This window comes from Cervus elaphus, chromosome 13 (genome assembly GCF_910594005.1).
Source record: "Cervus elaphus chromosome 13, mCerEla1.1, whole genome shotgun sequence".
NCBI classification, from domain to species: domain Eukaryota; kingdom Metazoa; phylum Chordata; class Mammalia; order Artiodactyla; family Cervidae; genus Cervus; species Cervus elaphus.
The window spans coordinates 71841289-71857459 of NC_057827.1; the positions used below are offsets into that span (position 1 = coordinate 71841289).

A 16171-nucleotide genomic window follows, 5' to 3' on the forward strand; every position below is an offset into this window, starting at 1 on the left:
TGAGAACGTGTCCTCATGACCCTTTGGCCCTGGTGAGGTGAGAACGAGTCCTCCTATTACAGCAAAGGTTCTCAATTTGAATTGTTGGCAATTAGTTATAAATATAGGGGGCTCCATGGAAAATAGAGATGGAGAGGAAACCACATACTGTGGCAGGAGAGCAGACTCATCCTCCACATGTAGGTGGTGCTGAGGCTGGACCCGGTGCACGCTGAGGGTGCCGTGGGGGTCCTGAGGGCTCTGAGGGCCCTGAAACCAGCCCCTCCTGCCTCCTTGCAGGAAGGTGTGTGTCTGGGCTCACACGCCTGTGTGTCTCACCCAGTAATACATGGCTGTTCCCTTGGTGGCCACAGAGCTCAGTGGCAGAGATCACTGCTTCTTGGATGTGTTCCGGGATATGTTTGTGCGGCTCTCGAGAGACGGTTTGTAGTGAGTGTCCCTGTGTTGTATATTTCCCCATCCACAGCAGCCATACCCTGGCACCAGACAGAAAAAGCTGCAGTCATGTCCACTGGTGATGGAGTAACCAGAGCTATGAATAGCACAGGTGAGGATACGTGTCTCCTAGAGCTTCCCTAGTGCTAGACAGGATCTGCAGCTCCCCCTGAGAGAAGACACCTGGGGACAAGGAGAATCAGGCTTTGTCAGTTACCCCAGTCACAGCCATCCCCACAAACCCATGTCTGACCTGAGACCCTCACCTTGAGGAGCTGTCACCAGGAAGAGGAGAAGACCCCATCTGCTCTGGAAGAAGCCTCATCTTCTTCGCGACCACGCTCTGCCTTCCCTGAGACCTCAGCCCTGCGTGAGGGAGAGCAGTGAGCTCCCACTGCCCAGGGTTGGATTTTACCCTGGGGCTTGAAGAGGAATTTCATTTAATAGCTCTATTAGGCGATGGTCACACTAACTCTGGTCATCCCAGGATCCCCACGGGAGCCTTCTGAATTTACATGGCTGGAAAGTATAGGGTGGGAAAGCATTGGGCCAACCAGATGGGTTGGAGACAGATCCCAGGGCAGGTCCACTTTTCTGAGCCCAGGGTCTCCGTCCTCCATAGCCCCCCTGCTGCCCACCTCCCATCTCAGCTCAGCTCCCCTTCCTCTCAGGTGGAAATCGAAAAGTCCTCCTGAGGACCTCTGTATTTCCCCGTATGAATGATCCAGATAAGCTCAGAATGGAGTGTGGACTTCAAGAAAGTTGAGGTCAGATGGAACCACCTTGACTGACCTCACTAGGCAATTATGTGTGTGTGTTGAGTGATTCAAAAGACTGGCCATGCTGTAAATGTCTATCAGTTCAATTCTGTTCAGTGTCTCAGTCATCTCTGACTCTTTGCGACTCCCCGGACTGCAGCAAGTCAGGCTTTCCTGTCCATCAACTACTTCCAGAGTTTTTTCATAATCACATCCATCGAGTTGGTCATGCCATCCAACCATCTCATCATCTGTCATCTCTTCTACTCCTGCCTTCAATCTTGCCCAGCATCAGGGTCTTCTCCAATGAGTCGGTTTTCCACATCAGGTGGCCAAAGTATTGGAGTTTCAGCTTCAGAACCAGTCCTTCCAATGAATATCCAGGACTGATTTCCTTTAGGATTGAGTGGTTTGATTTCCTTGCAGTCCAAAAGAGTCTTAACAATCCTTAAGACCATTAAGAGTCTTCTCCAACACCACAGTTCAAAAGCATCAGTTCTTCAGCACGAAGCTTTCCTTATAGTCCAACTCTTCATATCCATATATGACTACTGGAAAAGCCATAGTTTTGACTAGACAGACCATTGTGGGCAAAGTAATGTCTCTGCTTTATAATAATATAATATAATAATATAATAAATATATATATATAAAATTTATATAATATATAATATAATATGCTATAATATAATATAATAATATAATATAATATAATAGATTTTCTTCCAAGGAGCAAGTGTCTTTTAATTTCATGTCTGCAGTCACCATCAGCAGTGATTTTGAAGCCCCCCCCAAATAAATTATTTACTGTTTCCATTGTCTCCCCATCTATTTGCCATGAAGTGATGGGACCAGATGCCACGATCTTAGATTTCAGAATGTTGAGTTTTGGGTCAAGTTTTAGCTCTCCTCTTTCACTTTCATCAAGGGACTCTAGTCTTTCTTCACTTTCTGCCATATGGGTGGTGCCATTTGCATATTATGTGTCTGCATGTGTGTCTGTGTATAAAATATCCCTACTTCAATAAAAATTAAATTTAATAGGGAGAGAACAAGATGGTGTAGTGTAGGTGGACGTGGAGCACGTCTCTATCCACCCATACATCAGGAATACACCTTCTGACAAAGAAGTGCATGCAGAACACCTGTTGAGATGGGCAGTGGTACCTGACCAACAGAAAAGATATATAGACCCACGCATAATTTGGTAGGATGAAGGAACTAGGGGGAAAGAACAGGAGTGTTCATAGGACTGGACCTGCCCTCGGCGGGTGGGGGAACTGAAGCAGGGGTCTCGTCTCCACCTTGAAGCAGTTGTCTGAGTTGGAGGAGAAACATTTAAGGCTGAGAGTGAAACAGCTGATCTGTGGCAGCCTAAATGGAATAAGAATCAGTCCTTGCCACAGCCATACATACCCTAGACAGGAACGCAGATCCCCTGGAAGGTGCAGTGACTGGGAGCTGGACTTTAGGGACTGTGGATCAATCCCAGGGTGAGGGCTGCTGTTAATGGTCGAGAGACAGGTTGAGGGGATGTGAGGGAGGAGACTGTGGTAAGAAATGCCTGTGGAGGAAAGCTGGGCAGCCCTGGAAGCAAAGTGATGCTGCTGAGTCACGTGTAAGGGATAGAGCCGTCACAATAGCCTCTCTCCCCCCATACACCAGCATTGGCAGCCGAATAATAGAGTGGCCCATCAAATGCCTGATGCACTGAACTACAGAGTAGGACCCCACCCAGGGTGCCCCTTTAAGTGCCTGACACGCTGATCTACAGATTAGGACCCCAGGCAGGGGGCCCCTCTATGTGCCCGACAAGCCAAACAGCAGAGGAAGACCCCAGGTAAGGGAGCCCTCTAAGTGCCTGAATGAGTGGAGCCGTGGAGGAAGACTGGCCAAAGAGGCCTTCTGATCATCAGCTACAAGAGGCTCCAAATGAGACTCTGATAGGGCCATAGCTCCTGCAGCGCGTGCAGCCCATGTCCCTGCACACTTGGTGCTGCCAGGGTCCCCACAAGCCAAGCAGCTGTGCCCCATTCACGCTCAGCTCTCACTGGGGCAGAGCTGCCACAGGCCAACAAGTCTTGCATCTCTGTGCGCAGGGTCGCTTCGTTAGTGCCCAGCTCTTTGTGATCGCGCAGTTTGTGGCCTGCCAGGCCTCTCTGTCAGGGAGGGGAGTTCTCCAGGCAAGAATACTGGAACATATTGGTCAATACTGGTTTCATATCCTTCTGGAGCACTATGTTTCCTGCTGCCCTAGCCACCAACTCCCCTGAGTACCTGGTGCTGCCAGACCGGCTGCGATGCAATCAGCTACACCACCTCCACACTTGCCCTCACAGGGGCAAACCCAAGTCCTCCACTGCAGCCTCCGGAGCAAACCCCAGAGGATGACCCGGATGCAGAGGTGGAAATCAAACCGCAGTTGAAGCCCAGGGGTGGTGTGGCTGAGGAAGAAGACCCGAAACCTCCCCCGCAGCTGCACAAGGTGCAGATTAAACCCACAAGGTCAGCTAGGCAGATTACATTCTCCATGGCTATGGAGTACATAAAAGCTCATTGAGAGTTTCCACAAGAGAAAATGCAGTGGTCTGATAGCTGTGGACACTGGAGGCAAGAACACAGAGGAGCAGAACCAGATAAGAATCTGAGCCGCCCCCACAGCAGGTCCAGAGATGAGCAGTGCTGGAGCGCATCCTCGGGAGGGGTGGCAGACTGTGACTCCTAGCGAGGGAGAAGACTCTGACAGCAATCACTCAGGGAAAGCACTTATTATTCTTGTTTTTTGACTTGTTCTGTAGATTCCTTTGGATTCTTTTCTTTTCTTTTTTTTCTCGTTTTATTTCCCCCTCCATTGTAGTTGTCAATTTTATTGGCACTATGAAATCTAAGTAAGCTTTTGAGGTTTATTTGTTCCTTTTTTCTCAGTCATATTTTTTATTGGTGTTATAAACTTCTGCCTCTATGTTGGGCTCTAGCAGTTCTGGAGAGTTTTCCTTTGATTTTTTCTCTTTTTTAAATTTAAATTTTTAAAAGCTATTATTATTTTTCTACATTTGTTCCTTTGTTTGCTTTTCCTACTCTTCTTTTCCCCTTGCAGTTAAATCTTTAAAGTATAAAAATCTTCATTTACCTCTATTTAACTTTGCACATCTATTCTTTCTTTCTTCTCTTTCTTTCCTTTCCTCTCAAAATATTTGTTAATTTTATTTTCATTGCTGTACCCCCAGTTGGCACCTCACTTAAGTTTTCTTTCCCAGTTTGTGTTTTAGTTAGTTTTGCTCTGATAGACATAATTTTTGGTTTCCTTTGTTCACTCGGTCAATCTATTGTGCTTTATTTTGTTGAACTGATTTTGCTTTTGGATGTATACGTAGCTTTGTATATTCAGTCCCATTTTTTATTGCTGTTATAAACCTCTGCCTCTATGTTGAGCTTTTGCAGTTCCGTGGAGTTTTCCTTTTTTCCCTCTCTTCATCAATTTAATTTTTTTTAAACTTATATTTTTTGTACATTTATTCCTTTGTTTGACTTTCCTACTGTTATTTCCCCCTTACAGTTAATCTTTAATATATATAAATCTTCTTCATCTACCTCTATTTAACTTTGCTCATCTATTCTTTCTTTCCTTTCCTCTAAACATATTTGTTAGTTTTATTTTCATTGCTTCATTCCCCACTTGGCACCTTGCTTTAGCTTTTCTTCCCCCCACTTTCTGCTTTAATTAGTTTTGTTCTTCTTTGGTAAATATACTTTTTTATTTCCTTTGTTCTCCAGGTCAGTCTATTGTACTTTATTTTTGTTGGACTGTTTTGACTTTGCTCGTGGGTATATATGTATATGTGCATATTCCTTCATTTTGATTATTATTTGCCTGATTTTGCAACTTCCATTTGTCTGTGGTTCATCTTTGGTTTCTCCTTTTTAGATATTTGTTTTAATCTTACCTAATGCCGTAATGAACCACTTGTGGAATTTTTTTTTCCTGACCGGAGATTAAGCCCTGAGCCTTTGGAGTGGGAGCACTGACTCCAAGACCCTAGGTTACCAGAGAACTAACCCTAGGGAGCATCAAAGTGTGAGAACTCACATAAAGGAGACCACTTGAATACAAGACCCACCATAACTCAACCACCAGTAGCACCCTGTACAGGACGCCTCATCTAAACAACAAACAAAACAAAAATACAAACCCAATCATCAGCAGGTAGGATTACAACCTCACTTGACTTTTCCCAGCAGAGGAAAAGCAAACAGATAAACAAAAATTCAGCACAACTCTCACCCTATACAAAGCTTACACAAACCACTGGGCTAATTTTAGGAGGGCAGAAACCAAAAGGAAGAAAGAATCAATCTTGAAGCCTGGGAAAAGGACAGCTCAAACACAATAAGTTTAAAAAAATAATGAAAAGGCAGAAAAATACTACACAGATGAAGGAAAAAAACTAGAAACACAGAAATCCAAATAAATGAAGAGGAAATAGGCAAACTACCTGAAAAGGAATTCAGAATAATGATAGTAAAGATGATCAAAAGCCTTGAAAACAAAATGGAGAAAATGCAAGACTCAATTAACAATGATCTAGAAGAACTAAACAATAAACATACAGAGACAAACAACAAAATTACTGAAATTAAAAATACTGTGGAAGGAATCAATAGCAGAATATCTGAAACAGAAGAATAAATCAGTGAGCTGGAAGAGAAAATGGTGGGAAGAATTTCTGAAGAGCAGAATAAAGTAAAAAGAATGAAAAGAACTGAGGACAGTCTCAGATACCTCTGGGACAATATCAAATCCACCAGCATTTGAATTATATGGGTCCCCAAAAAGAAGAGAAAAACAAAGGCTGTGAGAAAATTTTTGAAGAGATTGTAGTTGAAAATTTCATCAACATGGAAAAGGAAATAGTCGGTCAAGTCCAAGAGATATAAAGAGTCCCATACAGGATAAACCCAAGGAAAAAACATGACAAGACGCATATTAATCAAGCTAGTAAAGACTAAACACAAAGAAAGGATATTAAAAGCAGCAAGGGAGAAGCAACAAGTAATATTCAAGGGAAACCCAATATGCTTAACGACTGATCTTTCAGCAGAAACTCTGCAGGCCAGAAGGGAATGGCAGGGTATATTTAAAGTACTGAAAGGGAAAAATCTACAGTGAAGATTACTGTACCCGGCAAGGATCTCATTCAAAATTGATGGAGAAAAAAAAAATCTTTTCAGACAAGCAGTAGTTAAGAAAAATCAGTACCACCAAACCAATTTTACAACAAATGTTAAAGGGACTTATATAGTCAAGAAATAAAAAAGAAGAAAAAGAACCGACAAAATCAACCCCAAACAATTCAGAAAATGGCAATAGGAACATATATGTCAATAATTACTTTAAATGTAAATGGATTAAGTGCTCCAACCAAAAAACACAGTCTGGCTTAATGAATAAAAAAATCAGACCCATATATGTGCTGTCTACAAGAATCCCACTTCAGACCTAAAGACACACGTAGACTGAAAGTGAGAGGATAGAAATATATATTCCATGCAAATGGGAAGCAAAAGAAAGCTGGCAAAGCAATCCTCATGAGAGAGTCAATTCCTAGGCAGGTTGATAAGAAGTCTAGGGGTCCCCATGGAGAGGGGGGTTTGGAATTCTCAAGGAGGAAGAAATTTTCGCCCCCCTCTACATTCCTTAGGATTATATAACAATAATGTATCCTGCTTGAAGACAGTCTCTGAAAAAAACCTTCTGGCTAATTCTGTTATCTCAAAATGTAAATCATGGGAGTAGGTCTGCTGAGGTCTTTACAACCTTTAGACATTCTTTTGATTCACTGTAATAACTAATTTGAGAGTATATAATTCCAGTGCTAAGACTAGCAAGGGGGGACTCTTTCTACCCCCTTCCGATGTCTATGTCAGAAGCTTTCTCTATCTCCTTTATACTTTGATAAAACTTTATTGCACAAAAGCTCTGAGTGATCCAGCCTCGTCTCTGGCCCTGGATTGAATTCTTCTCCAGAGGCCAAGAACCCCGGCGTCTTTGCATGATTCAGCAACAACCTTTCACTCATATCAGACAAAAGAGACCTTAACATAAAGAAGATTACAAGAGATAAGGAAGGACACTGCATAATGATCAAGGCATCAATCCAGGAGGAAGACATGACAATTGCAAATATCTATGCGCCCAACATAGGAGCACCTCAATACATAAGACAAACACTAACAGACATAAAAGGAGAAATTGAGAGGAACACAATAATAGTAGGAGACTTTAACAGCCTTCTCACACCAATGGACAGATCATCAAAACAGAAAATTAATAAGGAAACACAAGTCTTAAATGATACATTAATTGAGATGGATCTCATTGATATCTTCAGGATCTTCCATCCAAATGCAGAAGAAAACACTTTCTTCTCAAGTGCACATGGAACATTTTCCAGGATAGACCACATCTTGGGTCACAAAACAAACCTCAGTTAATTTAAGAAAATTGAAATCATATCAAGCATCTTCTCTGACCACAACACTGTGAGTCTAGATATCAGTTACAAGAAAAAAAAAAAAAAAAAAAACTGTAAGAAACACAAACTCATGGAGATTAAACAACACATTTCTAAATAACCAACAGGTTACTGAAGAAACAAAAAGAGAAATCAAACAATTTCTAGAAAAAATGACAATGAAAACAAGGCAACTCAAAATCTATGGGATGCAGCAAAAGCAGTTCTAAGAGGGAAGTTTATAGCAATGCAATCTTACCTCAAGAAACAAGAAAAACATCAAATACACAACTGACATTTATACCTAAAACAACTGGGAAAAGAAGAGCAAAAACCCTCCAAATTAGCAGAAGGAAAGAAATCATAAACATAAGAGCAAAAATAAGTGATAAAGAAACTAAAGAAACAAAAGTAAAGATTAATAAAACTAAAAGCTGGTTCTTTGAAAAGAAAAACAAAATTGGCAAGTCTTTAGCCAGACTCATCAAGAAAAAAAGAGAGAAGAATCAAGTGTAAACAAAATTAGAAATGAAAAAGGAGAGGTTACAACAGAGAATGCAGAAATACAAAGGATTATAAGAGACTATTATGAACAACTATATGGCAATAAAATGGATAACCTGGAAGAAATGGACAGACTCTTAAAAACGTTCAGTCTTCAAAGACTGAACCAGGAATAAATAGAAATTATGAACAACCCAATTTCAAGCATTGAAATTGAAGCTGTGTTAAAAATCTCAAAAAAAAAAAAAAAAAAAAAAAACCCAGGACCAGATGGCTTCAGATGAGAATTCTGTTAAACATTTAGAGAAGAGCTAATACGATTCCTTCTAAAACTCTTCCCAAAAATTTCAGAGGAAGGAACACTTCCAAACTCATTCTGTGAGGCCACCATCACCCTGATACCAAAACCAGGCAAAGACAACACAAAAAGAAAACTATAGGCTGATATGACTGGTGAACATAAATGCAAAAATCCTCAACAAAATTTTAGAAAATAGAATTTAGCAACACATAAAAAACTCATACACCATGATCAAGTTGGGTTTATTCCAAGAATGCAAGGATTCTTCAATATGTGCAGATAGATCAACATGATATACCATATTAACAAATTGAAAAAAAAAACACCATATGATCATCTCAAGAGATGCAGAAAAAAGCCTTTGACAAAATTCAGCACTCATTTATGATTAAAACTCTTAAAAAATGTGCATAGAAGGAACCTACCTCAACATAGTAAAGGCCATATGTGATACGCCTACGGCAAACATTATTCTCAATGTCTCATTATTCTCAAACGTATGTCTCAATGTGAGAAACTGAAAACATCCCCCCTAAGATCAGGAATAAGACAAGCATGTCCACTTTCAGCACTGTTACTCAACATGGTTCTGGAAGTCCTAGCTACAGCAATCAGAGAATCAAAAGCAATGAAAGGAATCCAGATGGGAAAAGAAGAAGTAAAGCTCTCACTGTTTGCAGATGACATGATATTGTACAAAGGAAACCCTAAAATTAGTATCAGAAAATTGCTAGAGCTAATTAGTGAATTTAGCAACATTGCATGATACAATATCAATACGCAGAAATCACTTGCATTTCCATATACTAACAATGAAAAATCAGGAAGAGAAATTAAGGAATTGATCCCATTCACCATTGCAACAAAAAGACTTAAATATCTAGGAATAAACTTACCTAAGAGGACAAAAGAACTGTCCACAGAAAATTATAAGACACTGAGGAAAGAAATCAAAGATGACATAAACAGATGTAGAGATATTCCATGTTCCAGGGTAGGAAGAATCAATATTGTGAAAATGACAATACTACCAAATGCAATCCACAGATTCAACGTGATCTCTATCAAATGACCAAGGGCATTTTTCACAGAACTAGAACAAAAATTCCCCAATTCATATGGAAGCACAAAAGACCCCAAATAGCCAAAGCAGTCTTGTGAAAGAAAAATGGAGCTGGAGGAATGAACCTTCCTGACTTCAGATTACACTACAAAGCTACAGTCATCACGACAGTAGGGTACTGGCACAGGAACAGAAATATAGACCAATGGAGCAAGATAGAAAGCCCAGAAATAAACCCATGCACACATGGGTACCTTATTTTGGACAAAGGAGGCAAGAATATAGAATGGAGAAAAGACAGCCTCTTCAATAAATGGTGCTGGAAAAACTGGACAGCTACATGCAAATGAATAAAATTGGAACACTTCCTAACACCATAAACAAAGATAATGGGTTAAATACCTAAATATAAGACCAGAAACTATAAAACCCTTTACTGTTTTCCCTATAGAGGAAGACATAGGCAGAACACTCAATGACATAAAAGAAAGCAAGATTCTCTATGACCCACCTCCTAGAGGAATGGAAATAAAACCAAAAGTAAATATGTTGTACCTGATTAAGCTTAAAAGCATTTGCACAGCAAAGGAAACTAGAAGCAAGGTGACAAGACAACTCTCAGAATGGGAGAAAATAATAGCAAATGCAACAACTGACAAAGCATTCATTTCCAAAATATATAAGTAGCACACACAACTCAATGCTGGGAAAACCAACAGCCCAATCAAAAAGTGGCAGAAAGACCTAAACAGACATTTCTCCAAAGAAGACATACAGAAAGCTAACAAAAGCATGAAAAGATGCACAACATTGCTCATTATTAGAGAAAGCAAATCAAAACCACGATGAGATATCACCTCACACCAGTCAGAATGGCCAGCATCAAAAAATCTACAAACAATAAATGCTGGAGAGGGTGTGGAGAAAAGGGATTGCTCTTGCACTGTTGACGGGAATGTAAATTGATACAGCCACTATGGAAGACGGTATGGAGATTCCTTAAAAAACTAGGATAAAACAACCATATGACCCAGCAATCCCACTCCTAGGCACATACCCTGAGGAAACAAAAATTGAAAGAGACACATGTAATCCATTGTTCTCTGCAGCACTACTTACAATAGCTAGAACCTGGATGCAACCGAGATGTCCATCGACGGATGGATGGATAAAGAAGCTGTGGTACATATACACAATGGGGGATTACTCAGCCATAGAAAGGGACACATTTGAGTCAGTTCTGATGAGGTGGATGAACCTAGAGTCCTTTAGACAGAGTGTAGTAAGTAAGAAAGTGAAAGAGAAATATTGTATTCCAATGCATATATATGGAATCTACAGACATGGTACTGAATAATTAATTAAAGGGCAGCAATGGAGGAAGAGACAGAGAAGATAGACGTATAGCTATGGGGTAGGGGAGGAAAGGGTGAGATGTATGTACCATGTACCATGGAAACGTACATTACTTCATGTAAAATATATAGCCAATGGGAATGGCTGTATGGCTGAGGAAACTCAAATATGGGCTCTGTATCGACCTATGGTTGGGTTGGGGAGGGAGATGGGAGGGAGGTTCAAAAGGGAGGGGATATATATATATATATGTATGGCTGATTCATGTTGACGCTTGACAGAAAACAACAGAAGTCTGTAAAGCAATTTTCATTCAATTAAAAAATTAATTAATTAAAAAAATGACGGATGGTGACTCAGAGTTGTACTGAGCCTCTTTGAGAAGAAGAAACAGAAAACACACAGTCACTGAGTACTAGATCACATGTGTGTGTTGGTGTGTGATTCACACAGACATATATGTTAAACACACAGCTATACTGGAAAGAAACATAAAAACTACGTATAGATTAGTGAAAGCAGTATAAGCCACAATAACGGAACAGTGAGGACACGAAAGAGGTTTCCAGGGAATCGCTGGGCGGGCGAGAAAACCAGATTCGACCAGGAGTTCGCTCCTGGCGCCCCCAGGGCACCTGCTCCTGCGCGCAGTTCTGAACGCACTCTGAGCGCCTGAGCGCCCCCTGGTGGTCCTGGGCCCCCATGCAGGGAGGTTTCTGTCTGGGCTCACTCTGACTTCCCCTCACTGTGTCCTTTGCACAGTAATACACGGCCGTGTCCTCAGGTGTCACGCTGCTCAGTGAGAGAGAGACTTGGCTCTTGGAGGTGTCCCTGGTGATGCTGAGCCGGGATTTCAGGGCTGGCTTATAGCATGTGCTTCCACCACTACTTATTCCACCAACCCACTCCAGCATCTTCCCTGGAGCCTGGCGGACCCAGTCTACAGCATAGCTGCTTAGTGAGAATCCAGAGACTGCGCAGGTGAGGGAGAGGGTCTGTGAGGGCTTCACCAGGCTGGGTCCCGACTCCTGCAGCTGCACCTGGGACAGGACCCCTGTGGACAGAGAGAAACACCGTGACTCACGGGCTCAGAGGCAGCTTCCCCACGTGCCCATGTCTGATCCAGAGACACTCACCGCTGGGAGCTGACAGCACGAAGAGGAAGGTCCACAGTGGGCTCATCTTCGAGCAGATGAGAGTCACCGCTCCCGGAAATCTCTTCAAGCCTGAGGAGGAGCCTGAATTTAAGTGACCTGGTGCTTTGTTTCCAGCCTGTGACCTGAGTGGATCTTTGCATGTGGGAGGGGCCTCTGCATAAAAAGCAGAAAGCAGTGACTGGAGGTCCCTGTCTCTGGGGCTCCCCCTGTGAAAGTGGGTGCTGACTGTGCCTTCAGAGAACTCAGCCCCTTGCTGTAGTTCCCCTCCCAAAATTTGGGGTCCTCTGTGTCCGGAAACGAAAGGATGTGGAAGGGCTGGACAGGAAGAAAGATGTGGCCAATTATCAATCACAGATTTTGGGAAGAGAGTAATCCCATGAATGTTTATTTCTTTACTTGTCAACTATGCACTGCAGACTCAGTGTCTGCATAGCTGTCAGAAACTGTTATTTGTTTTTCTTTTCTGCTTTAGCTTATGCTCATAAACAGGATGTTAAAACATTGGACATAAAATGCACATAACAATTGCATTTAACTCAAATATACTCAGTACAATTTAGTTTTTATCATAACTCCCAAAGGATTTATTTCTTCCCTTAAGTGTTGAGGATATTTCTTCACCTGAAACAGTTTAAAATTAAGAGCTGCTCTGGAGGTGGGGTTGTTCCTAACAACTAACCATGCAGTTAATTTTGTGGACAAAGTAGCCATTTCTGCTGAGATGCTCTTCTTCCCAGCATGGCTGACTTGCCAGGTGGCCTGTCCTGCATTTTTCTGCACACAACTGAGTGTCTGCAGGAATTTGTGAACCTCAGGACCCGCTTCTTGAGGGTGGATATTGAGAACTTTAAGGCTACCAATTACTAAGGACAGACAGCGCCTGGGAGCTCCTCAGTGCTCCAACATGCTGGGAAGGTGCCCTGGTCACTCTGCACAGACTCCGTCCTCCTCCAAGTGCTCTTATTTCTTCCTCTCTGTGTCCCTGCCGTGAGATGGGAGCTCAGGGAACATAGTCCCCACCTCAGTGGTGAGAGGTCATGCATGGTTCTTGGAGGTAAACCTTCACAGTGAACGGCATGAGGAGTGTGAGGGCGGCGTGGTCAGAGGAAAGCCCCTCCTCAAGAAGCAGATTTCCTTGAAAACCCCACTGAGAGCAGCTTTCCCGAGCCCAGGGTCTCCGTGACCTGGACTGAGCCTGAGGTCCTCTGAGTCAGCAGTGCTGGAGAGCAGAGCTCAGGTCCCCCGTCTCCCTGTGGCCCTGAGGCTGTGGCCTCGCACCTGCATCCCGGCTGTGAGCATGTAGACTGGGGATGACGGCCGTCACCGCGTGTCTGGACTTTAGGTGGGTTTTCCGGGGGTGGTGAGTGCTGCCATCAGCAGTGTTATCTCTCCTGTAGCCAGAAGAGACCGGTGTGAGTCCCCATCTCTGACTGACACCCTGTCCGTGTGACCCTGGCCCTCTCCTGCCCTGAGACGTCACCCCTTCGCATCTGGGGCAGGTCAGCTCTTCCTCGGCACAGGGATCTCACCTGAACACTGACTGAGGTAGAACCTACTGGCTATGAAAAGCCCTTTCTGGTCTGGCTTTGGCCATGACACTTCTGCACCAGCATGCCTTCTTTACCAGATCCTGTTTCCCGACACCTGAATGTGCTCTGGGGAGAGGTCCCTCGTCACGCTGCCTCAGTTTGTGGGATCAAATGTCCCAGATGGTATCAGGACCCCTGAGGGTGACCCTGGATCTGTGGGCCTCTGGCATCCAGGTCACTGAGCTTCTAGATGTGTCCTCATCCCTTGGCTCAACACCTTCGTCCCTCATCAAAGCCAGTGGGGTCTTGTGTGCATCACCTAACAGGCTTTCTTCTCTCCTGCACTTTCTCTGATCTTGTGATCCCATTGGGCCACCTGTAAAAGCCAAATATGCTTCTCATCTCAAGGTACTGGGGACTGCAGACCTCATCCCCAAATCCACTGCCTTGGTCTATTATGGGGTTTAGTTTATGGCATCAGAAGTGGGATCCAGAGAATCCCCAGCAACTCCTCAGCCGTGAGCAATCAGACACTGGTACCCACTCTGACCTGTTGAGTTCAGTCCTCTCTGGATGAGTGTGGTCTAGTAGTTTTGTGTGGAGTCTTCAGGGTTTTCTATCTACAGTGTTCTGTAGATAATGAGAAATTTGCCTCTTGTGGTAAAGAATCTATTTGCAATGTAGGAGACCTGGGTTCAATCCCCAGGTGTGAACGATTCCCTGGAGTAGGAAATGGCAACCCACACCAGTATTCTTGCCTAGAAAGGACAAAGAAGACTGGCAGGCTACAGTCAATGGGGTCACAAAATGTCAGACACGACTGATCGAGTAACACACACTTATCTCTAAACTCTGTGCCTGCCAAGCATTTCTGAAATGAAAGCTGACAGTGATACCGGCCTTCTTCAAGAACCTGGAATTAAACCAGTCAAACTTACTACCTACAGAAACAAGAAAACAAACACCAAAAGAGCCCAGAGGCAGTGGAAGGAAGGAAATTACAAAAAAGTGCAGAAATTAATAATATTGAGATGAACACACACATACACACAGACAAAACAGTGAAAACGATCAGTGAAATCAACAGATGGCTTCTTGTTGTTGTCGTTGTCATTTTTGCTAAGACAAACAAAACCATAAATCTTTAGCCAGTCTTCAGAGGAGGAAAACAAATTTACTGGAATAAAAATAAAAAATAGAAAAGAAATAAAGCTAATACCACAGAGATACAAAAAATCATATGCTATTATTACAAACAGCTGTATGCCAACACATTGGAAATCTAGAAGAAATGGACAAATTCCTAAACTATAAATCCTGCAGGACTGAATCAAGATGAAGGAGACAACATGAACAGACTGATCATTTGTGTCTAAATTGAATTTTATAATAATAATTTTAAAATCTTCCAAGGAGCAACAGTCTAGGAACAGAAAGCTTCTCTAGGGACTTTTATAAAACATACCTTTGATGAATTTAATGCAAAACTTCTCAGTAACTATTAACAAATCAAATTCAACACTGAACAGAAAGGATCATGCACCATCCTCAATCGTTTTTTACTCGAGGGTCATGGCAATGGTTCAAGATTCCAGCAGCAGGAAACAGGCTGGTGAAAGTGCTCAGCTTCAAACATGCACCACCTTCCAAAAAAGGGAATGGAAAGTAAGGGGCCAGATCAATAGGCCCAGAGGCTGGGACAGGAGCCAAAGAAGATTATTCCCAGACCTTGAACTTGGTAGGGTTTGCATGGATGGACTTAAACACTGTCGGGGTCAGTGGGGCCTCCCTGGTGGCTCAGCAGTGAAGAATCTGCTTGACGTGAAGGAAATGCAGGAGACTTGGGTTCAGTCCCTGGGTCGGGAAGATCCCCTGGAGGAGGAAATACCAACCCACTCCAGTATTCTTGGCCTGGAGAGTCCCATGGACAGAGCAGCCTGGCAGCCTACAGTCCATAGGGCCACAAAGAGTCAGACACAACGGCAGGGACTGAGCTCACGTGCACACTGGGACCAGGGGTCCCTTCTGACTTACATTCATCCTTTTTATGAAGTGAAACTCCTTGTAGCTGAGATATGCCTGTCTTAGTGCTATATTTTAGAACACAAATCCTCACGCATAGCTGTTAGAGGACTAGATTTGGGACTTCCGGTTGATGGTATTTAGACCACCATTGCTCTGTAATCTTTATTATAATTGACATTATAATTTAGTGTCAATTCTTAGGTTGACATTTTGGAGGCTTTCTGGGATTTGCTAAGTGTAATGGGCCTGTGGGATGGATGTATTTGCAGGGCTGAAGGTGGACTGTGTTTGTCTGAATCATTCATTGAGTCTATGAATGTCACCTCACGTGGCATATGGGGCTTTGGAAAATGTGACTAATTTAGAAGTCTAGAAATTTTGGATTTTCCTGGATTATCATGTGACTCCAGTTGAAACCACAACTGTGTTCCTCAGAGGGAGGCCAAGGACGTCAGACCCTGGGAGAAGTGACCACTGATGGAGGGTGCTTTGCTGGACTATGCAGATGAAGGAAGTGGCTGAGAGCCAGGG

The 16171-nt window shown here is 42.9% G+C and overlaps 1 gene segment (V, D, J or C); it reads right to left on the reverse strand.

Moving 5' to 3' along the window:
- Positions 1-4843: 4843 nt before the first annotated feature.
- LOC122706927 lies at positions 4844-12155 on the reverse strand. The segment is given in 3 exon segments: positions 4844-4856; positions 11676-11983; positions 12066-12155. Coding segments are annotated over 3 exon segments (360 nt in total).
- Positions 12156-16171: the final 4016 nt, after the last annotated feature.